The sequence below is a fragment of the Jatropha curcas genome, chromosome 2 (genome assembly GCF_041381405.1).
Source record: "Jatropha curcas cultivar XTBG-Jc1 chromosome 2, XTBG_Jcur_1.0, whole genome shotgun sequence".
Taxonomy (NCBI): Eukaryota; Viridiplantae; Streptophyta; class Magnoliopsida; order Malpighiales; family Euphorbiaceae; genus Jatropha; species Jatropha curcas.
Genome location: NC_143152.1, coordinates 27,027,284 through 27,053,458, shown reverse-complemented (window position 1 = coordinate 27,053,458; position 26,175 = coordinate 27,027,284). Strand labels below are relative to the sequence as shown.

At 33.5% G+C, this 26,175-nt stretch overlaps 3 protein-coding genes across 5 annotated transcripts; 1 reads left to right on the top strand and 2 right to left on the bottom strand.

The window, feature by feature from the left end:
• The first annotated feature begins 10,156 nt into the window (after positions 1-10,156).
• AMT2 (ammonium transporter 2) lies at positions 10,157-13,383 on the top strand. The gene is made up of 4 exons (XM_012234411.4): positions 10,157-10,878; positions 11,017-11,302; positions 11,405-11,508; positions 12,835-13,383. Exons 1-4 carry the CDS (start codon positions 10,231-10,233, stop codon positions 13,291-13,293), a joined length of 1,497 nt encoding a protein of 498 aa, XP_012089801.3. The 5' UTR covers positions 10,157-10,230; the 3' UTR covers positions 13,294-13,383.
• Positions 13,384-15,562: 2,179 nt separating this feature from the next.
• On the bottom strand, positions 15,563-18,468 carry BAG4 (BCL-2-associated athanogene 4). 3 transcript variants are annotated; one of them, XM_012234412.4, is made up of 5 exons: positions 18,310-18,468; positions 18,055-18,231; positions 17,213-17,532; positions 16,982-17,128; positions 15,563-15,959 (listed from the first exon to the last, which is right to left on the bottom strand). In XM_012234412.4, exons 2-5 carry the CDS (start codon positions 18,224-18,226, stop codon positions 15,765-15,767), a joined length of 834 nt encoding a protein of 277 aa, XP_012089802.1. In that variant the 5' UTR covers positions 18,227-18,231; positions 18,310-18,468; the 3' UTR covers positions 15,563-15,764. The 3 variants fall into 3 exon arrangements, with proteins under 3 accessions (XP_012089802.1, XP_012089804.1, XP_037494726.1); XM_012234414.4 differs by having other exon boundaries at positions 17,213-17,424; XM_037638798.2 differs by lacking the exon at positions 18,310-18,468 and having other exon boundaries at positions 18,055-18,303.
• A 1,991-nt stretch (positions 18,469-20,459) lies between these two features.
• LOC105648116 (MIF4G domain-containing protein / MA3 domain-containing protein) lies at positions 20,460-26,139 on the bottom strand. Its single transcript, XM_012234417.3, has 7 exons — positions 24,862-26,139; positions 24,586-24,775; positions 23,806-23,909; positions 23,609-23,711; positions 23,205-23,515; positions 21,933-22,238; positions 20,460-21,093 (listed from the first exon to the last, which is right to left on the bottom strand). The coding sequence occupies exons 1-7, from the start codon at positions 25,864-25,866 to the stop codon at positions 20,683-20,685; spliced, it is 2,430 nt and encodes an 809-aa protein (XP_012089807.1). The 5' UTR covers positions 25,867-26,139; the 3' UTR covers positions 20,460-20,682.
• Between the last annotated feature and the right edge of the window lie 36 nt (positions 26,140-26,175).

Genomic DNA, 26,175 nt, shown 5'->3' with positions numbered 1-26,175 from the left:
GCTGATTGTACCCTTTAGCAACAAGCCGAGCTTTGTACCTTTCGATACTGCCATCAGCATTGTATTTAACCCCATATATCCACTTATAACCAATAGGAGTAACATTAGAAGGCAAATCAGTAAGCACCCATGTATTGTTTTGTTCTAAGGCAGTCAATTCTTTATTCATGGCAATTACCCAATTATTATTATTTTTAGCTTGATTATAAGCGCAAGGTTCAATAACTTTGGATATCTGTGCAACAAAGGATAAATGAGAAGAAGTAAAGTGTATGTGGGAACTGGTTTGTGGATTAGTGACAAAATCAGCAAGCCAAGCTGGGGGTTTTCGTTGCTAGTACTTCTTCGGTTCGCAGGTTGGAAAACAGGGGACGATTCTGCTGTGACATGTTCAGCTGATTCAAAAGAAGCAGAATCGGGTATATTCGGTTGGTCTGGTTGAGGTACACTATCTCCTTCGGGTACATACGGCTGGTCTAGTTGCGACACAAAATCTGTCTCAATGGAAGGTATAGGATAGGATAAAACATCAAGGTCTGCATCGGAAATACATTTAGGCAAACAAAAATCAGTGACAATTTCGGGTTTTGTATGATGAAAGGGAAACACTGACTCTGCAAAAACAACATCTCGTGAATTGATTATAGTCTTTGTAATCAAGTTGTATAATCGGTATGCTTTTTGCTGTTGAGCATAACCAATTAAAACACATGGAGATGCCCTTGGATCAAATTTCAGTTTATGAGGTAAGGTATTTGTAGTGAAACACAGACAACCTATAGTACGGAAGTAACTGTAATCCACTGGCTGCCCATGTAGTCGCTCATAAGGTGTTTGCCAATTCAAGTTTTCAGAGGGTAATCTGTTGGTAATATGGGTGGCAGTCAACAACAACTCAGACCAGAACTTGGGTGGAAATTTGGATTGATATAATAAGGCTCGGCCTATGTTTAACAATGACCGATGTTTCCGTTTGACAACTCCATTCTGCTGCAGAGTGTAAACACAAGATCGTTGATGTAATGTCCCATTTTCTTGAAAGAAAGAGCTACAAGTATTATTGAGAAACTCAGTACCATTATCTGTTCGAATAACTTTAATCTTCTTGGTGTAATAAGTGAATACATAATGGAAAAAAGATTTCAGGGCAGAGAATACTTGATCTTTACTTTTCAACATGTAAGTCCAACAAAATCGACTAAAATCATCAACTATAGTCAACATCTAAACAGCATTTGTGATAGATTTCAAATGATAAGGACCCCATAAATCAACATGAATAAGATCAAACACTTCCGTAGTTAAAATTCGGCTAGGTGAAAAAGGAATTCTGGTTTGTTTGGCAACAGGACAAATAGAACAAATCAAATCAGCATAATCACATTTTGAAATACCATCAACATGCTTCAATCTCTTATGAGCAACATGCCCTAATCTAGCATGCCAAAGCATAGCTAAATGTCTATCATGTTCACCACAACTAGTGACAGAAAAACAACTTATTTGCTTATTAAAAGAATCTCTAGTCACAAAATAAAGAGCTTCAATAACTCTTCCTTCTCCCAACACCTCCTTAGTCAGTAAATCCTGGAATAAACAATGTTCAGGGAATGAGTGTACTGACAAATGACAAGTCCGGGTGAGCAAGTTAATGGATAACAAGTTGTAGCTAAATGAAGGAACATATAGAACATTGTACAAAATTATCCGATCATTCAATTTTATGTTCCCTATGTGTGTGGCTTTTCTGGTGGAGTTATCAGGTAAACGAATTGTTTTGGGTGGATTTAGCTGAACAACTTGATCAAGGAAGGATAATTTGGGTGTGATATGTTCAGTTGCACCAGAATCAATTATCCAATTATCCTTGCAATTAAAATCAATACCAGTAATAACAGAATTGAGTAATGTACTTGCGAAATTCACGTTTCTAACTGCCTCCTCATCGGTTTCAAGAAACCCTCCTTTAGCTCGAAGAAACTTTTGAAACTCCTGCTGGATATAATCTGATACCCCTTTGTCTTGAGCATCATTACCCCTCTGGTTTGAAATATGTTGTTGTAGTGGAGAGTCTGTAACTGCAATCTGTGCAACATTATTTGCACTGTAATATTTTCTCACATCGACCCCCTTCTTCTTTTGTAACTCGATGAACCAACCAGGATACCCATGAATTTGAAAACAATCTTCTATAGTATGCCCCCTCATTTTACACTTGGTGTAATACCCCTTTTTTCTATCCTCTTTCTTGGTATAACAAGTGCTCCTGTTATTGTTTCTAGAGCTGCTGGCATTGTCTGAATAATTGTTGCTTCCCCTTCGGGCCATCATAGCAACAGCAGTCTCAGCAGATGTAACACTACTGGTTTGCACTTCTCTCTGCTTTTCTACGCTCATAACCATAGAATAAGCCTTGTTGATCGAAGGTAAAGGGTCCTGCAATAACACCTGGTTATTCACATTATCGTACTCATCGCCCAAACCCATCAAGAACTACATAAGCCTTCTGTTATTGTCATAATCTGTAATTGCAGTTCCCGTCTCACAGCATATTGGTAAAGGAGCTAGACACAATAGCTCATCCCACTTCTTCTTAAGTTTTGTATAATACCCAGTCACAAAATCGTCTCCCTGTTTGTAACCTGCAATTTCTCTTTCAACTGATAAATCATAGGCCCATTGCTTTTGCCATATCGCTGTTTCATCTCATCCCAGAGGGCTTTTGCATTTTTGCAAAAAACGAAAGCATCAGATATTTCTTTCGACATAGCATTAAGCAACCACGACACTACCATACTGTCTGCTGTCAAACACTTCTCATAATCATCAGAATCTGGTTCTGGGGCTTTTATTTTCCCATTTACGAACCCTAACTTTTTCTTAGCTCTCAGTGCTATTTGTACTGCTCTGCTCCAGGAAAGGTAATTAGGCCCTTTCAAAGGAACACTCACAATACTAAATCCGGGAGCCTCAGAACTATGAGTTTGATACGGATCGGTCTCGTTACTTTTGGCGTTGATGGCGGCAATAATTTTCGCCAGATCGTCTGAGGACGTCTTCTTCTAAAAAAAATCTCGACAAGGAGATACAAGAAATTGAATACAGGGATCAAATCAAGCTATTATCCCTAGCTCTGACACCATGAAAAGGATCAAAGCAGCCAACAAAAAAGGAATTTCATAAAATAGAAAGACACAAAATTGAAAGAGGAGCTAATGAATGATAGCCTCCTCAGAATATTATTATTCCGTCATCTCTACTCTGCATATTAGAGTAAGAATATATACAAGTGTGTATCTGTTAGAGTTATTGCTATTCTAACACTACTAACAAATATCTGTTAGAGTCATAGCTATTCTAACGCTATTTTGACTATACAAAAATAACCACACTAATATACTTTATAAAAACACAATTAGATACTACAACAGGTTGTGTTTTGTTTTCTTTAAGCACGATTTAGAATATGTAGGCATGAGAATGTGTGTGAATTTCCAACTTTTAAAAATCATGACATAACTTTATAAGGTTGTGCCATGGTTATTGCCAAAGAAGTGTTCTTTTGTACTATATAGGGATAATTCGTACATAGTTGATTTTTTTTTTCAACCTCATTAATACGAAATTATGGAAGAAACGTTAAGAATGTGCTCGGTTTTTTATTAATCTGTTCGAAAATAATGTAGAGTACTATAAAAGTGTATGTGTTCACAGAAATGTTAAATGTAGATGCTACTTTTCATACATACTCGCATTTAATACCCTTTTTTCATCTCATTTAGCAACATTGTGCTTACAGATATTTGAACGTCATTAGATATGTTTTTCTTTTTGTTTCCTATTTTGTTCTTGTTAGGAAGAACACTTTCGGTTTCGATTAAATGAGGATTAGCATCAACGCATTCATCTTGTGATGTGGAGTTCAAGTCTAGAAGTATATGAGCTGTAGCCATTTTTACAAAAACAATGTCCAAAATAAAAGGAATTTCATTTAGATTAATTGATTTCGATAGGTTCGTGATTGACAAGAGAATATATATGTGTAAAGTAGTGCCTGATTAGGAAATAATAGGATTTCATGTGAAGAACAATAAATTCCTTTTATATTTATACGTGATCAATTTTGTGAAAGTTTAATAGATGATCTCGTTACTCAAAAAATTGGCCCCAAAATTTTTTAAAAAATTTCATGCATACTTACTAAAATGGTTACTACTTTTAGGTGCAGAGGAAAATGAAAATTTTCAAACTGAAAAAATTTTAGCAAAGTAAAATTTAAATGTTGGCATTAAATTTTCAAAAGCCTTCTATGTGACATCCCAACCCAGCAAAGCGATCTTAGGATGGCAGGCTAGCTAGAGTAGTGGAATGCAGGACACAAGAATGAATCGAATCATATATCGAAAAGGGGGAATCTAATCATTAGAGGAGCCTTTTAGTGGAATGGCTGGAGAGTTGGAAGAACTCCAGGGTTAAGCGTGCTTGCTTAATAGAAATCTCAGGATAGGTGACCTTTTGGAAAGTTTCTCATTTCTCCTGCGGAACAAAATCGTGCGGGTCTTGCCATCTTGTATGGACGATTTGGCTTGATCCAAAGCGGACAATTTCTCTGGTGATTAGAATCGGGTGTGACATTCTAGCTCTTAATTATATTCACATCACTCCCTATAATTCTATTACTTGACTTTGGTTCTGTTATTAATAACTATTAGTCCTTCATAATGACAAATTAAGTCGCAATTATGAAAATAAAAGCGGAAGCCAAATCCATTTCATGTGACCAAATTAAACAATTAATAATATGATTTAAGACTAGGATATGTTATCTTTCCTTGTTTTTTTCGAAACAAATGACCTTAGCAAGTGCAATTTGGGCCAAATGGCACGTGTCTCTTGTCGTTTTTATTAAGGGATTTACAATCACACATTAATAATAGGAAACAGCCTGTATATCTTGTTAATTAAATTATATTATTTGTGTTGAGAGATGAATCTCATATTAAAAATAAATAAATAATTTTTAATCAAATAAATGTGAATTGATATTTTGCAAATGAGTTCCAACAATCATTCACTCTATGTTATATATTTTGCCATGTGTTTGAAAATGCACGAATAAGACAAATGATTAAACTATATCCAGACCACATATTTTCTTCGTATTCTTTTTCTTTCTTTGATTTTTGTTTATATCAAAATTACATCCCTTAGAAGTGACCCCACAATCTCACAGTCTCTTGTTTGAGTCTTATAGCCGTAGGATAATATTAAAATTATCTTTCTCGGCCAATTACTATAAGATAAATTTTTTTTTAAAAAAAAAAAGGGTCAAAAACATAAATAAATTAAAATTTATGGATTAATTTAGTCAAATTACATATATTTATTAAAAAATTCAAAAAAAAAAAAAAAAGAGGGTTCAATTAACACTTTTTTGACATTGGTAAATCCATCACCAGTAACAATTATGAAATGATGTTAAATTAGAAAATAATTATCTTGAATCACTGTTCGTGGAATATGCATATCGGATTCCATGTATTTAGTGAAACACAACTAATGAATCCTTTTCTTAATAAGGAAAATGAAATAACTACTGATCTATGCAAACAAAATCACAAGAGCATATTTTGGAAATCAGAAAAGAGTTTGAGAGTTGTGGTATGAACCTTCTTAGTTCCTTATATACAGAAAAAACCAAATGGATATAGTCAAGAGTAACTTTGCATATGGACACACACCCTCTTGCCTTATCCAAGGATATCACTATCTCCTCGAGATAATTGTCATTTCTCTAATTTCTTTTGGTATTATTAGTTTAAAGTCTTTGATTAATTGCACTTTAACCTTTGAATTGCTATATATATTAAATTAAACCTTTAACTTTGTGGGGTGAAAAATGAAAATAAAAATTTTAGATTGCGAATATCATACAAATTTCAAAATATAAATAAAACTTGTGGGAAAAAATGAATTCAGATGGATATGACATTGAATATAAAATCTTCTCTTGTTCTCAATAGTTTTTTTTATTTTTCTCTTTTATTTTCATTTAACTATATATTACACTATTATTGTAGGAGTAATAAAAATTTAAAAGCTCTCATTTCTTTTTCCGTGAGATGAGTTCTAAATGCCCTTTCCTTTTTATTTTTTTTTTCTTTTCAAATAATCATTACATAGATCTGAGTTATTGTTGCTCAAATATTAAAATTTTATTGCTGAAATGAGATTTTATTCTTAGATTTAGATTGAGTTATTATTGTTACCATTGTGATGATTTTGTGTAGGGTATTTTCTTGTTAAGATAGTTATGCAGAAAGAAGTACAGATCTCTTCTCTAATAGAAGGAAAAAATTTGAAAGTGATAAGGTCAAACTTGTAGAAAGGCCAAAAAGTCAATCGCCATGAATAACCATAAAGTGGAGTAAGCAATCGCTTATAATACAAATATTATGCTCTATTAATTCGATCAAATATTTCAAATTAAGATTGTTTATTTTGTTTTTTTATTATTTGTATAAGTTGTTTATTATTAGATTTCCTATAAAAATATAGAAATATATTGATCTGTATTTCATGTTTATATATAGTTTCCGTTAATGAAATTTCTAATTTGGATTTTCTACAAAAATGATATATTACACTGAAAATAATTGTTTTCTCTCAATTTCCATAGATTACACAGACAAACAATTTTTTACACAAAGATTTAAGTTTGAAAAAAAAAAATGTAAACAAAGGAGTAACATAACTTATGTGGTTGAAGTGGGTGACCAGCAGAGGAAGATGGAGCAAATCCCAAAATTAGGGTAAAGAATAAAACTGTAATGGGAAAGAACCCAAACTGCAAAGACAAGCATCAATGGCCTCATTTCCATTACGCCCACAAATTTATGTTGGCTTGGATATTTCTAGCCTCATTGCGACTATAGTTTACGGGTGATAAAAAACAAATGAGAAACAAGTACTGCACCAAAAACAAAAATGTAAACTGAACAAATAATTTCAACCGACAGAAAAAATCTAATCCTAGAAAACGTGCAATGGCTCCAAAAAAATAGAACAGGACATTGGAATCTGGAAGGCTGTGCCAGCTACTGATTTTCCCTTTTTTTTTCTTTTTTTCCTCATGAGATGAATCGAAATTGGACACGTTTCCTTTCCATGGGATGCCAAGCCAACAGCTAGAAGATATTTTCGATTTTTTATGGCCTAATGTAGTAAAATCGCCCCAACTTTTTATAAATTTTTTATAATTTTACTCTATTTTAATATTTCTATTAATTTTACTCTAATCTCGACTTTTTACTGTCTCGATTAAGAATTTCTATGGAGCATTAAGCAAATTATTGAGCGATCTATTTTTGATGGGCTTTTGACAGATTAGATCATTGGGTAGATGTGTAATTTGGAAAATTTTACTTATTCAATTTTAAAATTAAGTTTTAGGTGTAAACTATATAAAAATATTATGCAAATGGCTTTTTAATTGTTTGTTTTTAAATAAGGAAGATGGAAAATACAAGACAAACTCTATTAGAGGATGATCCTAATGATGATAAAATTTATGGCCAGGCCAACAGCCCATCCCACAAGAAAAATCTTTGCACATAGAATATTCAGATTATCTTTAACAATTTTTTTTTTTTAAGCGACTCAAAATTTAAATTTAAAATTTATTTTCTCTCTCCTATTTTAATATGAGTAAACTAATAAAACCAAATTTGAAATTTATTTTTTCTGTCCTGTTTTAATAACAGTAAACCAATAAAACCACAGGCCCCACAAGCATATATGGTTCACCACCGGACCTGCCACATACGGTGGCCGGGAATTAAATTACACCGAAAATGTGCAATGCTTACACCGAACTCTTTGGAATTCAGCGAGGAGCTCACTTCTGACGCCGGTTTTCACATTTGTCGAGCCGGCTTCGCCGGAAGAAGCCTTGTCAGCCACCGCGAGCCACCATTCACGGTGGTTTCATCACGCGAGCTCAGCCACAACGATTAACCGAGGAAAAATAGTCACCGAGCATCAAGGAATCGATCGAGAGCCTCTGTCGCACGCAAGACCATCGACAACAGCGTGAACTTCGCCGTAATCGCAATTGCCATATCAACCAAGCTCCTTGCTTCGATTTCTCCTCTACAAGGTCACTATAGCTCGAGTCAAGACCACAATCAGCTTCTCCCCGATGAGACGATGGTTTTAGGGTGTTCCGAGACCGAAAGCTATGGCTTTTTGGCCGGAAAACGGAAAAGAAAGGGGGAGGGGCGCTGGAATCGGGCAATGATAGAGGGAGGAGAAAAATTTTGGGTTTCTCTCTCCTAAATCCTAAAAAGTATTTATATCTTGATTCGGTCTAATTCGGGTTTGGTCTCATTCAATAGAAAATTCTAGGTTTCTCAACCTATTTCTATTGGTTTGATATGTTTTTCTAAGGGTTATTTGGTTCTAGACTTCTAGGGTCTTCTATCATTTAAATTTTAAGATTTCACTAGAACATTTTGCCCTTTAAATAATAGTTTGGATTGAAATGTGTAAATTAAATTTTAGTAATATTTTTAATAATCAATTTAATGTATATTATTTATACTTGAATAATTTAGCAAACTCTTAACTTCAGAATTTCCATAAAAATAATTATGGGCTTGAGCCCAACTTTGTAAATTCGGACTTAAATTAAAATTATTCGGCACTTAGGTTTATGAGATCGAAAATTTGAATTTTTAATTTATTTAAAATTTAAAAATTTTGAAAATAAAATTACAAGATATTTTATTATTATAGCTACCGATATATATATCTTTTGCTTATTTCTTACACAACAATGTTAAGTAGCTTATTGGCAACATAATTAGATAAACAAAGGTCATAGGTTTAATATTATTTAGCAACATAAATAGTAAATATTAACTATATTTTTTTCCCTCCTATAGTGCCCCATTTCCAGCCCAAATTTAAAAAGGGTATTCTTGTAATTCAACAAGTCAATATTCTTATCGTGCAAAGTAAGCATGAGCCAATCATCTTTATTGTTAGCCAAATGGTCAACCACAAGCAAGCATTTTGGAATTTTTAAACGGTAGTCACTGTCAATGCTAAATTAAATCCTAATCTTTCTCATCAAATGATTTCTCAGAAACTTCAAATTGTAAAAGGCTGCAATAACTTGATTCTCTTGACATGGAATTAGCTTGTAAAATCATAGACAGCAGCCTAGCAGTCCTCACGAGCTTTGAAAATGTTGTCCTTTTATTTTATTTTTATTTTTATTTTTATTTTTTAACTGAGATCAAATGAATAATGAATTATATATACCAACAACTTTCGAATATAAAAGTCAAATTGAATACGAAATGTTTATCTTTTGTGCAATTTTATCTTATGGTCATTTTCTCGTAACTAATACTCATTAATAGTTAGTTTTATTAATTAATATAAAATATTTTCTTCCAATGAAATAAATTATGAATTTCATTTTTTGTGTTGTTATAAGTTAATCAAATAGTCCAAAGAAAATCAAGGCCGTACAACCACGTGGTTGTACTTTACATTTCTTTCCTAAATCAATGACGTCGATCGCATCTCTTCAAAAGTCAAAATTTTCAGCCAAGTCTATATTTGGACATTTATTTTTTTCCGGTCTTAATGCATAAACACATCGATATATATAATACTAGAAGTATAATGTAGCAAACTAGTTGGAAAGTCAAAGTTCCAACCAACCTTATTATTTTTAACGAAACTGTTATCTTTTCTTTTGTATATTAGAATAAAAATCAAATGATTTTCTATTCGGCCTAAGCCTGGAGACATTTTAACAAACTAAAAGAAAACTCTTAATTAACAAAAATTATTTAATTTCTTTAATGTACAGTACTGTCTTATTAATTAATTTTAATTTTCTATTAATAATTTTGTCAGTGACAAAAATCTCTCCATCTTAAGTTTACTTTACTACTACTAATCCAGATGGTGTTGCTAAAAAACATATCAAACCTTTGGTTAAGGCAAACGTTCGCGTACTCTGTTGTCCACACTTGGAATATTCTTACAACTTACAAGCACCCCACATGTCCCACACGTTGACCGACCACGCCTCTCCAATTTCACTGCAGTTTCATCGTCCCCGAGTATATGTATGTATATTCTAGCAAAACATACGACTCAATATTATTATTAGCCTTACAGAGAGGTAACCGTAACTCCACAGAGCAGTCTATGGAGGCCGCCATGAATATCTCGGAAGCCTACAGAGAGGTATCTCCAGCAGTCCCTTCATGGCTAAACAAAGGAGACAACGCATGGCAAATGACAGCTTCAGTTCTCGTAGCTATCCAAAGCATGCCGGGACTTGTTATCCTCTACGCCAGTATTGTCAAGAAAAAATGGGCTGTAAACTCCGCTTTCATGGCGCTTTACGCTTTCGCCGCCGTCCTTATTTGCTGGGTTCTTCTCTGCTTTCGGATGGCTTTTGGCGATGAGCTTTTGCCTTTTTGGGGTAAAGGTGCGCCTGCTTTAGGTCAAAAGTATCTTACAGCTAGAGCTAGAATTCCTGAAAGTAAACATGAAAATGAAAACGGTGTTATGGAGACTGTCGAGCCTTATTACCCTATGGCTACGCTTGTTTACTTTCAATTCACTTTTGCTGCTATTACACTTATTTTGTTAGCTGGGTCTGTTCTTGGTCGCATGAATATTAAAGCTTGGATGGCTTTTGTGCCTTTGTGGCTTATATTTTCATATACAGTTGGTGCTTTTAGTCTCTGGGGCGGTGGATTTCTTTATCAATGGGGTGTTATTGATTACTCCGGTGGCTATGTTATTCACCTCTCTTCAGGAATTTCAGGCTTAACTGCAGCTTACTGGGTACGTATATAAAATATGTCTTTTTGATTACTTAGAAATAAAGGAAGGAAGCATATTGGCTCGGGTTTAGCTTCTGTTAATTAATGAAGCCCAATGAATCATTAATCATTAATAATTCGGACATATGATTGAACACAGGTTGGTCCAAGGCTAAAGAGCGATAGGGAGAGATTTCCACCGAATAATGTATTGCTGATGCTCGCCGGAGCAGGATTGCTGTGGATGGGGTGGTCAGGATTCAACGGCGGAGCACCATATGCAGCTAATATTGATGCTTCAATTGCAATGTTAAATACCAACATAAGCGCAGCTACAAGCTTGCTTGTATGGACAACAATGGATGTCTTGTTCTTCGGTAAACCTTCGGTTATAGGAGCTGTTCAGGGTATGATGACAGGACTGGCTTGCATTACTCCAGGAGCAGGTAATTGCTTGTGATGAAAGTGACAATTTAGAAAGAGATTGTTTCAGAGATAATTATAGAAATTAATTATGGTGTTCTTAATTTATGAATTAAAATTTGAAGGGCTGGTTCAATCTTGGGCGGCTATTGTGATGGGAATGCTATCAGGAAGCATTCCATGGGTCTCTATGATGGTTCTTCACAAAAAGTCTACTCTGCTACAGAAGGTATTTATTATTTATTTTTATTTGTTTATTTCCATGTGTTACATATGATAATATATAATATTTTTAGATTTGAATCTGAATCCTCCTATTCTTTGTTTGTTAGAAAGATTTAATTTAATTATAATAAATTCTATAAACAAAATTTAGAAAAAGTGACTGAATATTTTCTCTTCTATTAAATATGAAAGTATAAAAAATAGATTTCATAAAATTTTATGAAAATTAAAATAAAAATTCTAAAATTTTATCACAGAAAATCCCTCCATAACACATACAAAAATCACATCATTGACTCTATCTAGCTAAAATAGATTTAAAGTTAGGCAATTTTCAACAGTAGAATACAAAAGCAAGATGATCAAGTTGTCTTTCAATCAATTCACACACATCTTCTGATAAGTTGTTCAGAATTTTCAACCTGAGCTAGCCACAAATTAAGACTATATATATGTTAAGCTTATATAATTATATCATGGATTCCAATTCATTTATATATATATATATATATATATATATATATATATATATATATATATATATATATTTAAGTATAAAATGTTGACCAAGAATATCCCACGAAATAATTTATATAAATAAGAAGAAATTTCTTAAAGTGGATCTTCCTCACCCAAATGGACAAGTGGGTGGAAGATGACTTCATCCAGCGGGCAGTATCTCTTTCCTCCAAAATTCTGTTGACAAAACCCAGCTTTCAGATTAGGAATTTGCATTAGTCTTTGTCTTTGTATACTCTTATGCTTCTGACTATTAATACCAAATGCTCCGCTAACTTTCAATGATGAAATAATGGTCTTCTAAAAAAAAATAATAATAATGATAAAATAATGGCAAAAACAGAATAGCATCTCTAATCAACGTATTTTATTCAATAATTAATTAAAAAATTATAATATAAAATAGATTTGATATTATTTGTACTTGTAAAAGGATAAAAGTCAAAGATGATGGCTGATCGTGATTCATGACCACTATCAAAATAAAAGTACACAAGTCTTCCATACAAATCATTTCATGATTTTGGCAAGTTGGTGTTTTAGTGCTTAGACACTTGTCAATTTTACAAGACCAGATGTTTTATGCTTCACAATTAAAATTATAATACTAGAAAAATTAGATCTTGCGGGATTTTATATCGTTTACGGAGCATGTACATGTAACATATGAATTAGCATGCTTTGTTACTATTAGTTTAATAACTGGTATATCTCCTATGAGTAACGTCGTTCTTCCAATATTGCGAGGAATCGTAGTTTTGATAGAGAGTGCATTTTAGTTTCAATAATTGACATTTTATTTCCATTTTAGGTGGATGATACGTTAGGTGTGTTTCACACACATGCAGTGGCTGGGCTATTGGGTGGGCTCCTGACAGGACTTCTAGCAGAGCCAGAGCTGTGTGAACTTGTGCTGCCAAAGAAAACAAGAGGAGCATTTTACGGTGGAAATGGCGGCGTTCAGTTTTTGAAGCAACTTGCTGCTGCCACTTTTATAATAGCATGGAATGTAGTTTCTACTACTTTGATTCTCTTAGCTATAAGGTTATTAATACCCTTAAGAATGCCTGAGGGCCACCTTTTGATCGGAGATGATGCTGTTCATGGAGAGGAAGCTTATGCTCTTTGGGGTGATGGAGAAAAATATGACCCCACTAAGCATGGTAATATTAATAATAATAATAATAATAATAATATGTATTTATATGGAGAGGAAATTACACCATCTCCTTATGGTACTGGTGCTAGAGGTATCACCATTAATTTGTGAGAGTGCAGATGAGGTTTTCATTTTTCAGAAAATATATTTGTTGTTGTGTATATATATAGACAGGTCAATGGATTATTCATGCTTTTTATATTTAGGTTTTCTTTTTCTTTTTTTTTTTTTTGAAAATTGTAAGACATTTTTAAAAAGTTTTGTTTATAATTGAAAAAATGTGAAATTACTTTTTGGAGCACACCTTGCCAAATTTATGCAAACTAAATACCAAGAAATATATTATTTCTTACCTAATTATGTGGATTGAATGTGAAGTGGGAGGTTTCAATTTCATGTCCTTCCCACTATAGAGTTTTCCGCCATTTAGTTGATGTTATTTGAAGGAAAAATTATTCTTATTTTATAATTCATAATGTTATTCTCGTGATTTCATTTCTAATAAATAAAAATAAATAAATAAATTCCTTCTAAATAATTTTATATTAAACATTTTTTCTAAAAAAAAAAAATCTACTCTAGTGTGTGTGTATATATATTCGTTATTTTTGTCCTAGTTTCCTTTTTTTTCATACTAAATTGTTGTCATGTTTCCTTTTTAAAAGTGAATAATATTTAAAATTTATTATTTTATCTTTATCTATTATGCTTCTTTGTTAATAAATATAATGGTTAAACATTACATTACAATTAATTAAATCCTGATATAAACAAAAGTAAAATATCAACTTTTAGTCTTCTATAAATTTTATTTAATCAAATGTTTTATTAATTTCAAAAATAATTTAATATGAATAATTTAATTTTAATGGATATTAACATAAAGGCATATTAGGAAAAAATAAAGTAAAAATTATAATTTAACTATATTAACTACATTTTCATAATTTATGTGCACGTCAAATCAAGATAAAAATTACAGGAGGGATGAATTATTAAAACTTGATAATTCTCCAATAAGTAATATTAGATGACTTTCCTTCGGAAATTCACTTCATTATTGTATATTCTCATTAGTTTATGTTCGAATATTCAACATAATGCGGAATACATTTAGCACAAAAAAAAAAAAAAAAAGTATTTTAATGCATCTTTTCAATTTTCATTTTATTCAACTCATTCAAGCAGCCTGATTTAACCAATACCTAACTTCTAGATGTTTGATAAGATTTTTAATCAGCTGTTAGCTTGGACTCCATTAATTTCAGAAAAATAAATGTTAATAAAATCTTCAAATTAATATTTTTTTATTACTTTATTTATAGTTAGTTAAAAATAATAATATTTACTAAATATTATTTAAGAAATTTTAATCATTATTTTTTATTTATATGATATATTGAAATAAAAAATAATATATTCACCTTAAAAATAAAAAATCTATATTGTACATTATAATGTATGAAAAAATCAATTATATTATTAATGATTATTTTACAGTTTAACAGTAACCAATATCAAAATTTTATAAAACATTAATATCTATTAACTAACTGCCATCAACTATCAGTTACAAACTATTAACAATCATTATCAACTTTCTGCTGATTTTGAATAAATAAACCAAACAGCACATTGATTGGTATAACCCTACTCTTATGCCAAAATTATAATAATAAGATAAAAAGATGGGAATCCATCTGATGACTTGTCATCAATTCCCTCAGCGGTCCACAGAGGGATGGCTTATTCTTGGAGTTGGCATTGGGCTGAAGAGTCAGAAGAAGAGCGTTTGTAGTTATTGCCTCCCTGATTATTTTACCAAGAATTAAACATTAGCAAGCAGCCCAACGCAAAGTCACAAACGCAAGTGGTTTCTTTGATTTAATATCTGGTCAGGAGTGAGTGACGAACGACAACCCTTCTCTACACGGTACTACTTTTCTGGATGGTCTGAGCCTTTTTTTTTTTTTGGTTCTGTTTCATTTTTGTTTTTTTAAATCTCTAAATCAAGTCTCAATAATCCAATTCCTAATTGGAATTCGGAAAATTGTTTACACTTCACATGTTCTTTGCTATACCCTCGACAATTATAATCATTTAGCTTAGGATTCGACAATTGGAATCGCTATAGCCTTAACCTGAATATTAGCTCCAGCTCGAGTATTAAAAAACATATACTTTTTTTAGGAAAAAGAAAATTATAACCACTTAAAACGTTGTTAGCAAGGTTCGACTCAGAAATTACTCAAACTCCACTCAGCCAAAGACACAAATCAAATCAAGTTTCGAATATTACTAATATTCAAGTGATTTATGAGTTCAATCGAGTATATGTTTCACATAATTTTAAATATTTTCTATATTAAATGTACAGTCATGAAACAATAAATTTTAATAATTTTACTCTAATAATAAATCAAGTACTAATCCAAAAGGATACAGCAATATAGAGAAGAGCTCTAGTCAAGAAAGCAAAGTTTGCAATATAAATGAGCCGTAGCACCGTAAATATCAGTACTACATTCTAAATATTATATATTCCACAGAGCTCTTTAGATTAGAACTAGATCAGCAGGTTCCTAATCAAATCTTTCCCAGTCCTGAGTAATTCTTGTTGAAGATGACACTGGAGGTGGATTCAAGCTTCCTACTCCAGAGTCGAAGGTCTCCCACTCAGTTGTCACTGACACAGCATTGCTGCTATTGCTAAATGGCTTTGAATTGTTTGTCTTTAAATTGTCCAGCACCTCATGGTAGTTCTGAACACGACGTACCTACTCAGGGCAACAATAAGTTTAGACAGCAGTATTAAATGACAATGTAAATAATTCTCAGCCAGCATATAAAAAATAATAATCTCCCCCAGTTACAATAAATTTGCATGCACATTAAGGTCATGAAGCTTTGGAAGGAATAATATTTATTTATTTATTTTGGGTAGGAAGAAGAGACAAAAGAGATTACTTAAGAAGGATGAGAGAAAAGCATCATTCATACATATTATATATATGAGTACACCTCTCACAAAATATAGGAACAAGAGAGATATAAATGGTAAAACACAGGATAGAAACAGTAGAAATGAAGTTATAAAGACAACATCAATGCTGAAAGGGGAAGATTAAATATAGCTTTTAGGCTTGCAATAAAAGAGAAAACCAATAATGAATATTCATTCAATCAGAAATTGGAAAGTTCAGCATACTTTCTTTCAGGCTTGCAGGTTGTAATCTTCACAAGTAAAAACGTGTTAAGGAAATTTTTAAGCACTATATATAAAGCCCTAAAGAATAAATTACAGCTTATGTTATCAGTATAAGCACCAGATTAATCCACTGGATCATTAGGTCATATCATCAGCCAGGAAAATATATAAAGGAGAGAAGAATAAGAAAGGGCTAATACACCCAAAAGAATGTTTCTAAGCTCATTTAGTAGCCTTATGTTAGTATCCTACAAGATCTTGCAGATGCTTGATAAGATACCAATACAAACAGAAAGAAAAAGAAGAGAGAAAAAAAATAAGATACTAATACAACTGTACCTAGCATGCCCACTACTCACTACCTCCCCTTTCTAAATGGCTCCATTTCCTCGAACTTTGGAGGCAAAGCAATTTTTAACATTTGACCACCACATTTTCAAATTGAAAATTTTTTATCTTCACCACAGGAGATATAAACAGTACTCTTGACCACGTTTTAGTTGAAAATCATTAAGTAGGATTATCGTCAAGATAATATAATGAACAAACTCAAATAAATACAAGTTCCATGGCACAAAATAAAATACTAACCTCAGCCTTTCGCTGCATCTTCGCTTCTCCATCAGCCTCAATACTGTCCAATTTCAGCAATTGCCTCATTAATAACTCCGCTGATATTACAAATTCCTCCTCCGCAATCTTGGTGCCGCTATTCACAGCCACTTCTAAGGCCGCGACCTAAAAAAATGAGAACTCCAGTAAGCAGTATGCAGAATAAAAACTTTCCTGGTTAGTTAGCCATTGCAGCAGACATGGACTCACTCTTTCTGCGAGCTTATCAACCTCTTCTCTTACTTCAGCAATAGCTTGAAAAGCTTTTGAATTTTCTTCATTTTCCTTCATCTTGCTCTCTGACATCTCCTCGCTTTCCTGCAACTCAGCCTTTGAAGTCCCCTCACTTTCTTTCATATCCTCAAGCTTCTCTTTGCTCACTACATTTTCCAAAACCAAAACCTTCGACTTGTCCTTCACACCTGCCTCATGCAAATACTCACTATCCTCATTTTCTTTTCCTCTAAATAAAATCTTTTGCTTTTTTGGTTCCAAACCCGTTTTTTGTTCAATAAGTTCTTTCATATACCCTGAAATTAAAAAGCAAATAATGTCTAAATCGGATGATTGTAGTAGGTTTAAGCATTTTTTGTACTCCACAATGAAATTTTAGCAACAACGCACAAAAAAGCAGGAATTACAAAAACCAACCACAAAATACTAGAACCTCAAAAACACACTTTAAAAGATAAAATCTAATAGGAAACAACTAAACCTTTAAGAAATTGGAAAGCAAACTATCAATATGCAGTGAAAAAAAATACCACAATCTCAAAGGTTATAACAAAAAAAACCCGCACCAATCCCCAATTTCACACCATGATCAAAAGTTATATCTCAGGAGAACTCTAATAGGATTCTACATAAAGGCAACCGTTTTAAACCAATAATCAATTCTAAGAAAACCTAAATAACGTCTAAAAACCAATTAACATGCAAAAAATTAGTATTGAGAGAAATTTAGTCAACCGGAAACCACATTTTTCTTATTCAACAATATAGAACACAAAAACCAAAAAAGGAAAATAGTAATAACAATAACAAAGAATTACCAAAAGTAGATTGCGCAGGTACATGGATTTCGTGCTGGGAAGAATCATGAGAGAAGTTGATCGTAATCAAAGGCCCATCAACAGCACCATCATCATCAGCTTCCCTTCTCTGGACAAGCATGCCACCTGCCCTCACCTCCCAATCTTCAGTCTTCGAACTTGAATTCTTCATTGGATCTGAAATTGGAGTTGGTAAATAAAACTAATAACTAATAAGAGAATGCTACAACTACTAATTTTACTTCTCCTGCTTACTAGTTACTAATGGTGGCACCACCGGCCAAACAAAACCAAGAAAACGAGGTTTGAGAGGTTGGTCTTTGTCGTTTGAAGAGGAACTACAACGTCTGCTTTCTATTTTTCTTTGTTGTTTTTTCTTTAAATTTGTTGTTAATTAGAGAAACCGTTCATGTCGGTTTTTTAATGATAAACAGTCGGTTTTTAACCTAAGGCACGGAAAAGACCATATTTACAGGGGAGATTACTTTGTTGCTTAGGAATTAGGATGACTTAATGAAACGGCGTCGTGTTTTGTTTTTTTTTTTTTTGGCCTTTTCCCTTTCCACAAAACAAAAATGTTTTCGCTTTCTAAGCCACGCGCTGACTTAAAAAAAAAAAACGTAAATAAAAAGCGAAACGTTTCATTCAGGGTTGGTATTTTGTCCGACCCGATAAGTGTCCATTCCGTTAGAGTCGGATAAAATCCGCTTCGTTTAGTTAGTAAGATGAGTGCCATAACAATCGAGGCAAAAGCGAATAATGTAAAATCCAGTCCGATATATGCTATGTCCATCCTACAAATTTTTTTTTTTTCAAATTAAAATAAATTAATTAAATAATTTGAACAATTAATTCTATCCACATTTTTTTATTTTAGCAATCGAATATTGATATTAGATATTTGGTGTAAATCAACTGTATATGAGCCTTATTATCATGGACCATGTAATTCAGCTCAAGACTTAATCATAATCAAAATTTTTCGCCTCTCTCTGTAGGTATGATTAGATATTACTTCCAACAAAAATGAATTAAATGGAAAAAGTAACAATAAGATTTTAAACAACACTATAATAACACAATTAAGAAATTAATCAAAATGACTTTGCTCCATTTTGTGAAAGAGAAATAATTTAAGACAATTAAAAGAGGAGAGTCCACTTTGTGACACATAGAAAATGTTATTAATATATATTTTTTTAAAGTACCGTTATTATCAGATCAATATTTATTAAATTGAGAATAATGAATTTATTAAAATGATAGATAACTATTTTGCCTTTATTTAATATTTCATTTAAAAAAATACATTTCAATTGCTTGTCATTTCACTGATTTTTAACGTCTGTTCAGCAATTTATTTTTTTTATGAAAAAATATGTGGGAAAATTAAAGAAAAAATAAATTGGAAAGCAATAGAAGTAATTCTCTTTAATTAAATAAATGACAAAATAATCATTGTATAATTTTAATAAATTCATCAGATTTAACAAATATTATTGTGGCTCTCTTGCAATTACGCTACCTTTTTTTATCATCTTTATTATACCTATTTATTTTAAAATATTAATATTTTCATTGAAATCAAAATTATAATTCCTTTAAGATTTGAAAAAATTTTAAATATTTATCTTTTTTTTTTTTTGAAAAATCATACTAATATTTTATCTGATCCGTCCCGATTGGATCCAACCGACCATTCAATCTGTCGCGTGCCCAAGCAGGACGGGTAATTCAACGAACATGATGAGTAGCGTATGAGTAAAGTAATAAACGTCCCATGCCCCGCGCGTGTCATCCCTTTCATGCTGCGGACAGTTTTTTTTTTTTTTTTTTTTTTTTTTTTTTTTTTTTTTTTTTTTTTTAACGAGGGTATTCCGTCGCGTGGACTGTTCTTGTTGATAGGCCACCATTTGGGCAAAAACTTTTTTTTTTTTTGTTTTTTTAACCTTTTAAGTTTAAGACGAAACCAATCGTTTTTTTATTGAACAACCAAACTCTTTTCTTAAACAATATATATATTTTTTAATTTTTACTTATCTTTTTTTTTTTATCATTTTTTGCCTTCTAAGATAATATTATCCAACCAAATTGTTATATCAACAGTTTGAATTGATTAAATGTTAGTTCCTTTTGTGACAGAAGGTCTCAAGTCTCAACCATAATCATCAGATTACCCAGCTAGTTAACTTCAGCCTTCAACTTCGACGGACGACGGTCAATTACCAAACAGGACACAGCTAAAGCTACTACAGGCTTCAGAGAGAGTAACAAAAGGTGAATCCATCCGCAAGACAAACTTTCAAATACACAGCAATTATATTTTTCAACAAAGTTTCTTATTACTTCAATTAATTCAAAAGTGCAGCCATATATTATCTTTCAAGTATCTAAGCAACAATCTCTTAAACAAATCCAAAATTTTCTTGCTAATAATATGATAATGCAACATAAAGTACAGGGTGGGCAGTCAACAACTACTTTGGAATACAAACAAAATGTTAACTTGCACAGATTCTAATGTAAAGAGGGCTTGTAGAAAACACTCCTATTTACATGATTGCTTTTAAAAAAAAAATCTAAAAAATTTATAACATAAAGTTTTTCACCTAGCAGCAGAAAGACTCCCTAATCTCTCCTCCTCTTCTTGCTCCTATCATCCCTGTCACTTCTCCTATTTCGCTTCCGGTGTCTTTCATCCTCATCTGACTCTGAGCTCGATGAATCTGAACCAGAATCCGATTCTGATTCTGATTCTGAACCAGAATCTGAATCTGATGAATCAGAGCTTCCAGATTCATCATCTGGGTCAGAGTCTGAGACAGGTTTTTGTTGTTGCATGATAAGCCGAGGCATATTCTTCAAGTACTCGCGCAAATTTTCAGTTATGCCACCCAGACCAATGGATGTGAAGAAGTTGATGGAAAAGCGGGTGTTCTTGGGGTTATCTCTGGGGAAAATAGATTCAAATGAGTCTTGCATAGCAGGATCTGTAAGGCGCTCATTCAAAGTACGAATGCCAAGATGCTCTGACAACTCCTGCACCAGACAGTACAAAGTTGAACTCCATAAGCAACAAAAATAACAGTTAAACACCATCCAGTTTCTACCCAAGTAAATTTTCTTTAGGCTTTTGTTTGTTCCTCAATAAAAATGTTCTAGGACAAAAGTGATGCACATATAACATAAAAATGAATAAAAATTCTACCCTTGCAGCAAGCACAAATTAAAATCGTAGATTAGCTCTAACCTACAAGATACAAGATAAAAATGTTCTGCTGTAACCCTAGATTTCACATGCAAACGCATATAAGAAAACATCTCAGGATTTTACATTGAAATTTATTTTCTCTCACAACTCAGCATCAAGCAGACTGAGCTCAATGATAATCACCATACTTTAGTTGGTGACCAAGGCGATGCTTATTTAACATGTTCAACCAACATCAGACATCCTCTGGCTCATCATCAATAATAAACAGTATAACATGTACCCTCCACCACGTCCAGGCTGCTTTGGATCATCATTGGATTAATTTCTACCCCCTCAATATCTATTTTATAGTTGTAACTTCTTTCTTCCCCGTTTTCACTCTCTTTAACTCTTTCTCTTTCCCTATGCTTCTTTCTCTAAAACCACACATGCAATTTCTATCCTATATTTGACTTTCACAACAAATTTCAAATGTCTCATACAAATTCTTTTCCTACCTATTGTTTTATCATCTGGGTTGTGATTATAATTTCAGAAAAAAGTTGGAAAGACCCAACACTTAACCCACCTCGTTATAACAAGCCATATAAAGAACACCATGCATGGTAAAACCACGAAAGGAAAAAGAAATAGATGTGATATCAAAATAGTTCTATTCAATTACCTGGAAGAGAATCTTGATAAATATGCGTGAGGAAGAAGTGGTGTCCTCCTCAGTTAAGCGGATATAGGCTAACACATGCCAAGGCAAGGCATCGGTACCAAGTAAATGAGCAAAAAACTTCGCAACATTACGCAACTTATTTGTTTCTAGCCGATGAATCATGGAATATTGCTGAACAAAGCACTTCTCAAAATTTTCCTGGTAGACTTTGTTGATCATGCAAAACCGCTGCCCCAAAAGACCATAGTACCGTAGGTAAGTTCTCTCTTGACTGCAGCATTCCAAGAGCATAATGCATAGTTCCATCTACATAGGACAATGGGAGAAAATGATCAGTTGGCAAGTAATATATTAAAAAAAGGCCAACATAAAATCATCGGAAAGCTAAATGACATAACAGAATGTAAACCTATTCTTATGTCAAGTCAAATCAGATTATTCCAATCTGATCATCCATAAAAACATATGCCAGAAACCCGGTAAAACAAACTAAAAACCTAAGGAGGAAATAGTGAAGCATGCAAGAACATGAGAAAGAAAATGCAAACTTCCACTGCATAGCAACAGAAAGTAGTAATTGTACTCACACTACAGTGTTTAAGGTAGATTTCCCATTTGGTAAATTTGCTCTACTAAAATGAATTATGAAGCGAATTAGCTTATTGGTCCTAGGCATTTCTCAGGGTTCCTATGAGGTGCATCTGGGGCAGGAAGGATATTCTTGTACAGAAAAAAAAAGTATTGGGTTAAATCCATTATGCTAGCTATTGGAATTCACTGAAGAAAAGAATAACAAACTTTCAGATAATAGTCCGCTTTCAGCACTAAAAGTTAGATGGCTAAATATGTTGACTTTTGGTTTAGTAGATCGCAATTAGTGCATGTAAAAAGCTATCATAAACTTTTTTTTTTTTCTCTCTCTTGAAAATGATTGACAAACTGTAAACTGTGTGGCATCCCCTTGCTACCTGATAATATTTAAAAACCCCTCAATATATTACAAGTGATCAATCTAATGTAGCCTTGAATTAATCTACCCCTTTCGTCTAACAAAAAAGAAACTAAAAATAAAATGCAAAATGACCAAACTCATGCTCTTGTAGCATGAACAAGCTGTAGTAGCAAGTGGCAGCACTTACTATAGTAGTATGAATGTCTATATTTAGATTCCAATTAATATGATTAAATATTAAGTTACCATCAGACTATATGCCTAACATGGATGGTATTGATTGTAGAGCATTACATGCAACCTAAGGATTAATTACTTACCTCCTGTCCAGGCTCAAGTTTGATTTTCAGTAACTTGTGGCCAGCCTCCTCAAAATCCACACTAGACATAATGGTTAGGTAAATTGTCCTCCGAAGATTTACAAGATTAGTTTCAGTCTCGTCTTTTATTTGCATCTGCTCTTCGTCATCTTCCTCAGATTCATCTTCCTCCTCCTCATCATCCTCATCCTCATCACCTGAAACTGCATCAGAACCTTCTTCCTCCTCAGACTCCTCACCAAGGATGCTTTTCCTTAATTCTTCATAGCGTTTCTCATTCTCAAGGAAATTTGGATCTGGTTTGAAGATATCTGAACAAATACAACAAAATGCATTAACCACATTATACAACAATACCTAATTACTTACACTGGATAACTGCAAATTTACGTTCTAAAGCATACCAAGGTTGATCTCAGGATCTATGTCCTCTTGAAGCGATATCTCATGTGTTAGCTGGTCTTCCAGCTCTACAAGGTCCAACTCTGGACGAACCGCAGGATACCCCTGAAGTTGCATACATTCATATAAGCAGTTTAAGTATTGTATGACATATATATAACATCATAAACACAATCATTAAAGAGAAAAAAAAATGCACCTGAAATTTGGCTTTTCTAATGGCAAACAGGCCTTCAATCAAAAATTGCACCCGCTTGTCAATTTCTCCCTCATGAAGAATTCCACGAAATCGTTCAAAAGCTCCTGCAAAAGCAAAAATCATGTGTCAAAAAACAACAAAAGAAAATAACAGCGCAAGAAATTAGAAAAGGATGGCAGAAAAGAAACTGCATTTTTTCTGATGTAAGTTGCTCCAAGTGCAGCATTAATCCATTGGACACTGAGAACAAGAATTTGAAGGCAGCAAATAGAAATTACAAAATAGAGCCATTTATCCTAATTTCTCAGAAGAGGAAACAGAAACCCAAAATATCTGCAGTTCCATGTTGTGTACAGCTTTCAGTTGAGAAGCAAGTAATCACACTATCACGCAATCCATCAACAGTCCGAACCGCCAACAATTACAAAACCACTAGCTACCATGAATATGCCACACCCATGAGTAAAACACTCCTCCATTTCATAGAGTACAAAGGCCTTTTTTCCAAATATCTACATTACATAAATTCACAATGATACCATTATTTTTAATCCACTATTCCACCGTCCAATGAGAAAAAAAAAAATTGTAAACGCCCTAACCAAACTAAACAACTGAACTAAAAGCAATAGTCACAAGATGTAAATACAAGCAGATATACATGATATATGCAGAACACAGTTTGTAATCATACAAATATTAAATAAAAACAATAAAACAACTTTACAACCATAATAATACTTCTCGCAGAAGCATATATAAGAAGAATAGCATAATCACCATCCAGGCCTTTTGGTGACACATCCTGGAGTATGGATCCACACTCTGTGACAAAGCCCACAGCTACCTCAACACTGTCATCAGTGGGATTCTCGAGCAAAACAGCAAGGAGTTCTAGAGCAATAATCTCATGAGCCACTTGCTGGTTCACTAGATGAGCTATAAATTTAACAGCAGCTAGCAATTGAGGCTGTTCATACAGCAAAAATAAAAAATATATTTAGAACAGGACCAACAAATAAATTAAAGATCAAAAAATCAATAACATTAACCCACCTTGTCATTCCTTTTATATGCTCTTTTGAGCTGCAGAACTATCCTTCTTAACAAAAGCTCACCCACCTCAGGGAATTTAGTGTTCACAACAGCAACCAAGGCAGCAAACACATCAGTAAAACCTGGAGAAGCCATTTGAGACTTCATACATGACCGGCAAAACAGACCCCTTCCTCGAATCAGATTTTCAGAGAACAATTCTGGGATAATGTTCTTAATGTTTGTGGCATTAACCTTATTCACAAGCCCATTTATACTCTTACGAAGGGCATCCCATGTCAACCTCTGATATTCAACACTGCTTTTGTCCTGAACCTCTTTCATCATTCGAGCCAACTTAAAAGGAGGAATGTAAACCCCTCCACTGCGGCCCAAATTCGTTGCTTCATTGTTCAAATTTCCTTCTCCTAATACTGTCTTTTGAGGTTTTGAATCCTCAGTTACCTTTGCACCGCCACCATCTTCTCGTATTTCATTCTTCTCCTTATGTCTTCTAGTCTCCCTATCATCCTCTCTGTTCCTATGCTTTCTGTGCCTGTCATCATACCTTTCTCTTTCCTTCTCTCTTTCTCTTTCTCTTTCTCTTTCTCTTCCTGATCTACTGTGCCTATCCCTCTCTCGTTCTGATTTACTATGTACCCTACTATCTTCATCTATCTCATCTGAACGATGGTGTTCCCTTCTTCTATCCTCAGTTTCTCGCCTTCGACGCCCGCTCTCATCCCTTCTTCGGCTATCCTCTTTATCCTTAACCCTACGCTCACTATTTCTTCTATCTCCATCTCTCCCGTTCCTTTCTCTCTCCACCAATTCTCCTTCTTCATCAGAACTTTCCTGCAATCCGTTCTGTTCCTCTCGTTCTCGGACATCTTTTTCCCTCTTTTCCTCTCTATCCCTAACTTCCTGGTCCCCGTTTCTCCCTCCATCCTTATCACCACTCCTCCTCTCGCGACGACGATGTACACTCCTATCGTCGTCACTGGAATCGCTGTATTTTCTCGCCATTTCCCCTCTCCTTGTTTTGTTCAGCTATATTGGAAGGTATGAAATAAGAAAAGAAAGTATACTAGCAGATATGAAATCCTACCCGCGACAGGAGAAGTCAAAATTGAAGCTCTATTGAGTAATCAAATGGGAGGTGAGCGAAGATAGAAACGAAACCCTAGACGCTAACCAGATCGTGAGTCGGCTGCCGGGTTGCGCTCCTCCACTCTAGCCTCTGTCTTGTTCTTTGAGCCGAGGACAAAAGTAACGACGTCGTTAGACAAAAACGATAGATGGATGTAAATGGGATTTTTTTTTTTCTTTTTTCTT

Excerpts from the sequence above, each read along its gene's own strand:
- AMT2 (XM_012234411.4), top strand. The coding sequence starts at position 10,231 with ATGGAGGCCGCCATGAATATCTCGGAAGCCTACAGAGAGGTATCTCCA. Across the intron at positions 10,879-11,016 it reads GCTTAACTGCAGCTTACTGG|GTTGGTCCAAGGCTAAAGAG; the intron begins GTACGTATATAA and ends GATTGAACACAG. Across the intron at positions 11,509-12,834 it reads AGTCTACTCTGCTACAGAAG|GTGGATGATACGTTAGGTGT; the intron begins GTATTTATTATT and ends TTTCCATTTTAG.
- BAG4 (XM_012234412.4), bottom strand. The coding sequence starts at position 18,226 with ATGAAGAATTCAAGTTCGAAGACTGAAGATTGGGAGGTGAGGGCAGGT. Across the intron at positions 17,129-17,212 it reads TTGATAAGCTCGCAGAAAGA|GTCGCGGCCTTAGAAGTGGC; the intron begins GTGAGTCCATGT and ends TCATTTTTTTAG. Across the intron at positions 15,960-16,981 it reads AGATGCAGCGAAAGGCTGAG|GTACGTCGTGTTCAGAACTA; the intron begins GTTAGTATTTTA and ends TGCCCTGAGTAG.
- LOC105648116 (XM_012234417.3), bottom strand. The coding sequence starts at position 25,866 with ATGGCGAGAAAATACAGCGATTCCAGTGACGACGATAGGAGTGTACAT. Across the intron at positions 24,776-24,861 it reads CATATAAAAGGAATGACAAG|CCTCAATTGCTAGCTGCTGT; the intron begins GTGGGTTAATGT and ends CTGTATGAACAG. Across the intron at positions 23,712-23,805 it reads TTAGAAAAGCCAAATTTCAG|GGGTATCCTGCGGTTCGTCC; the intron begins GTGCATTTTTTT and ends ATGCAACTTCAG.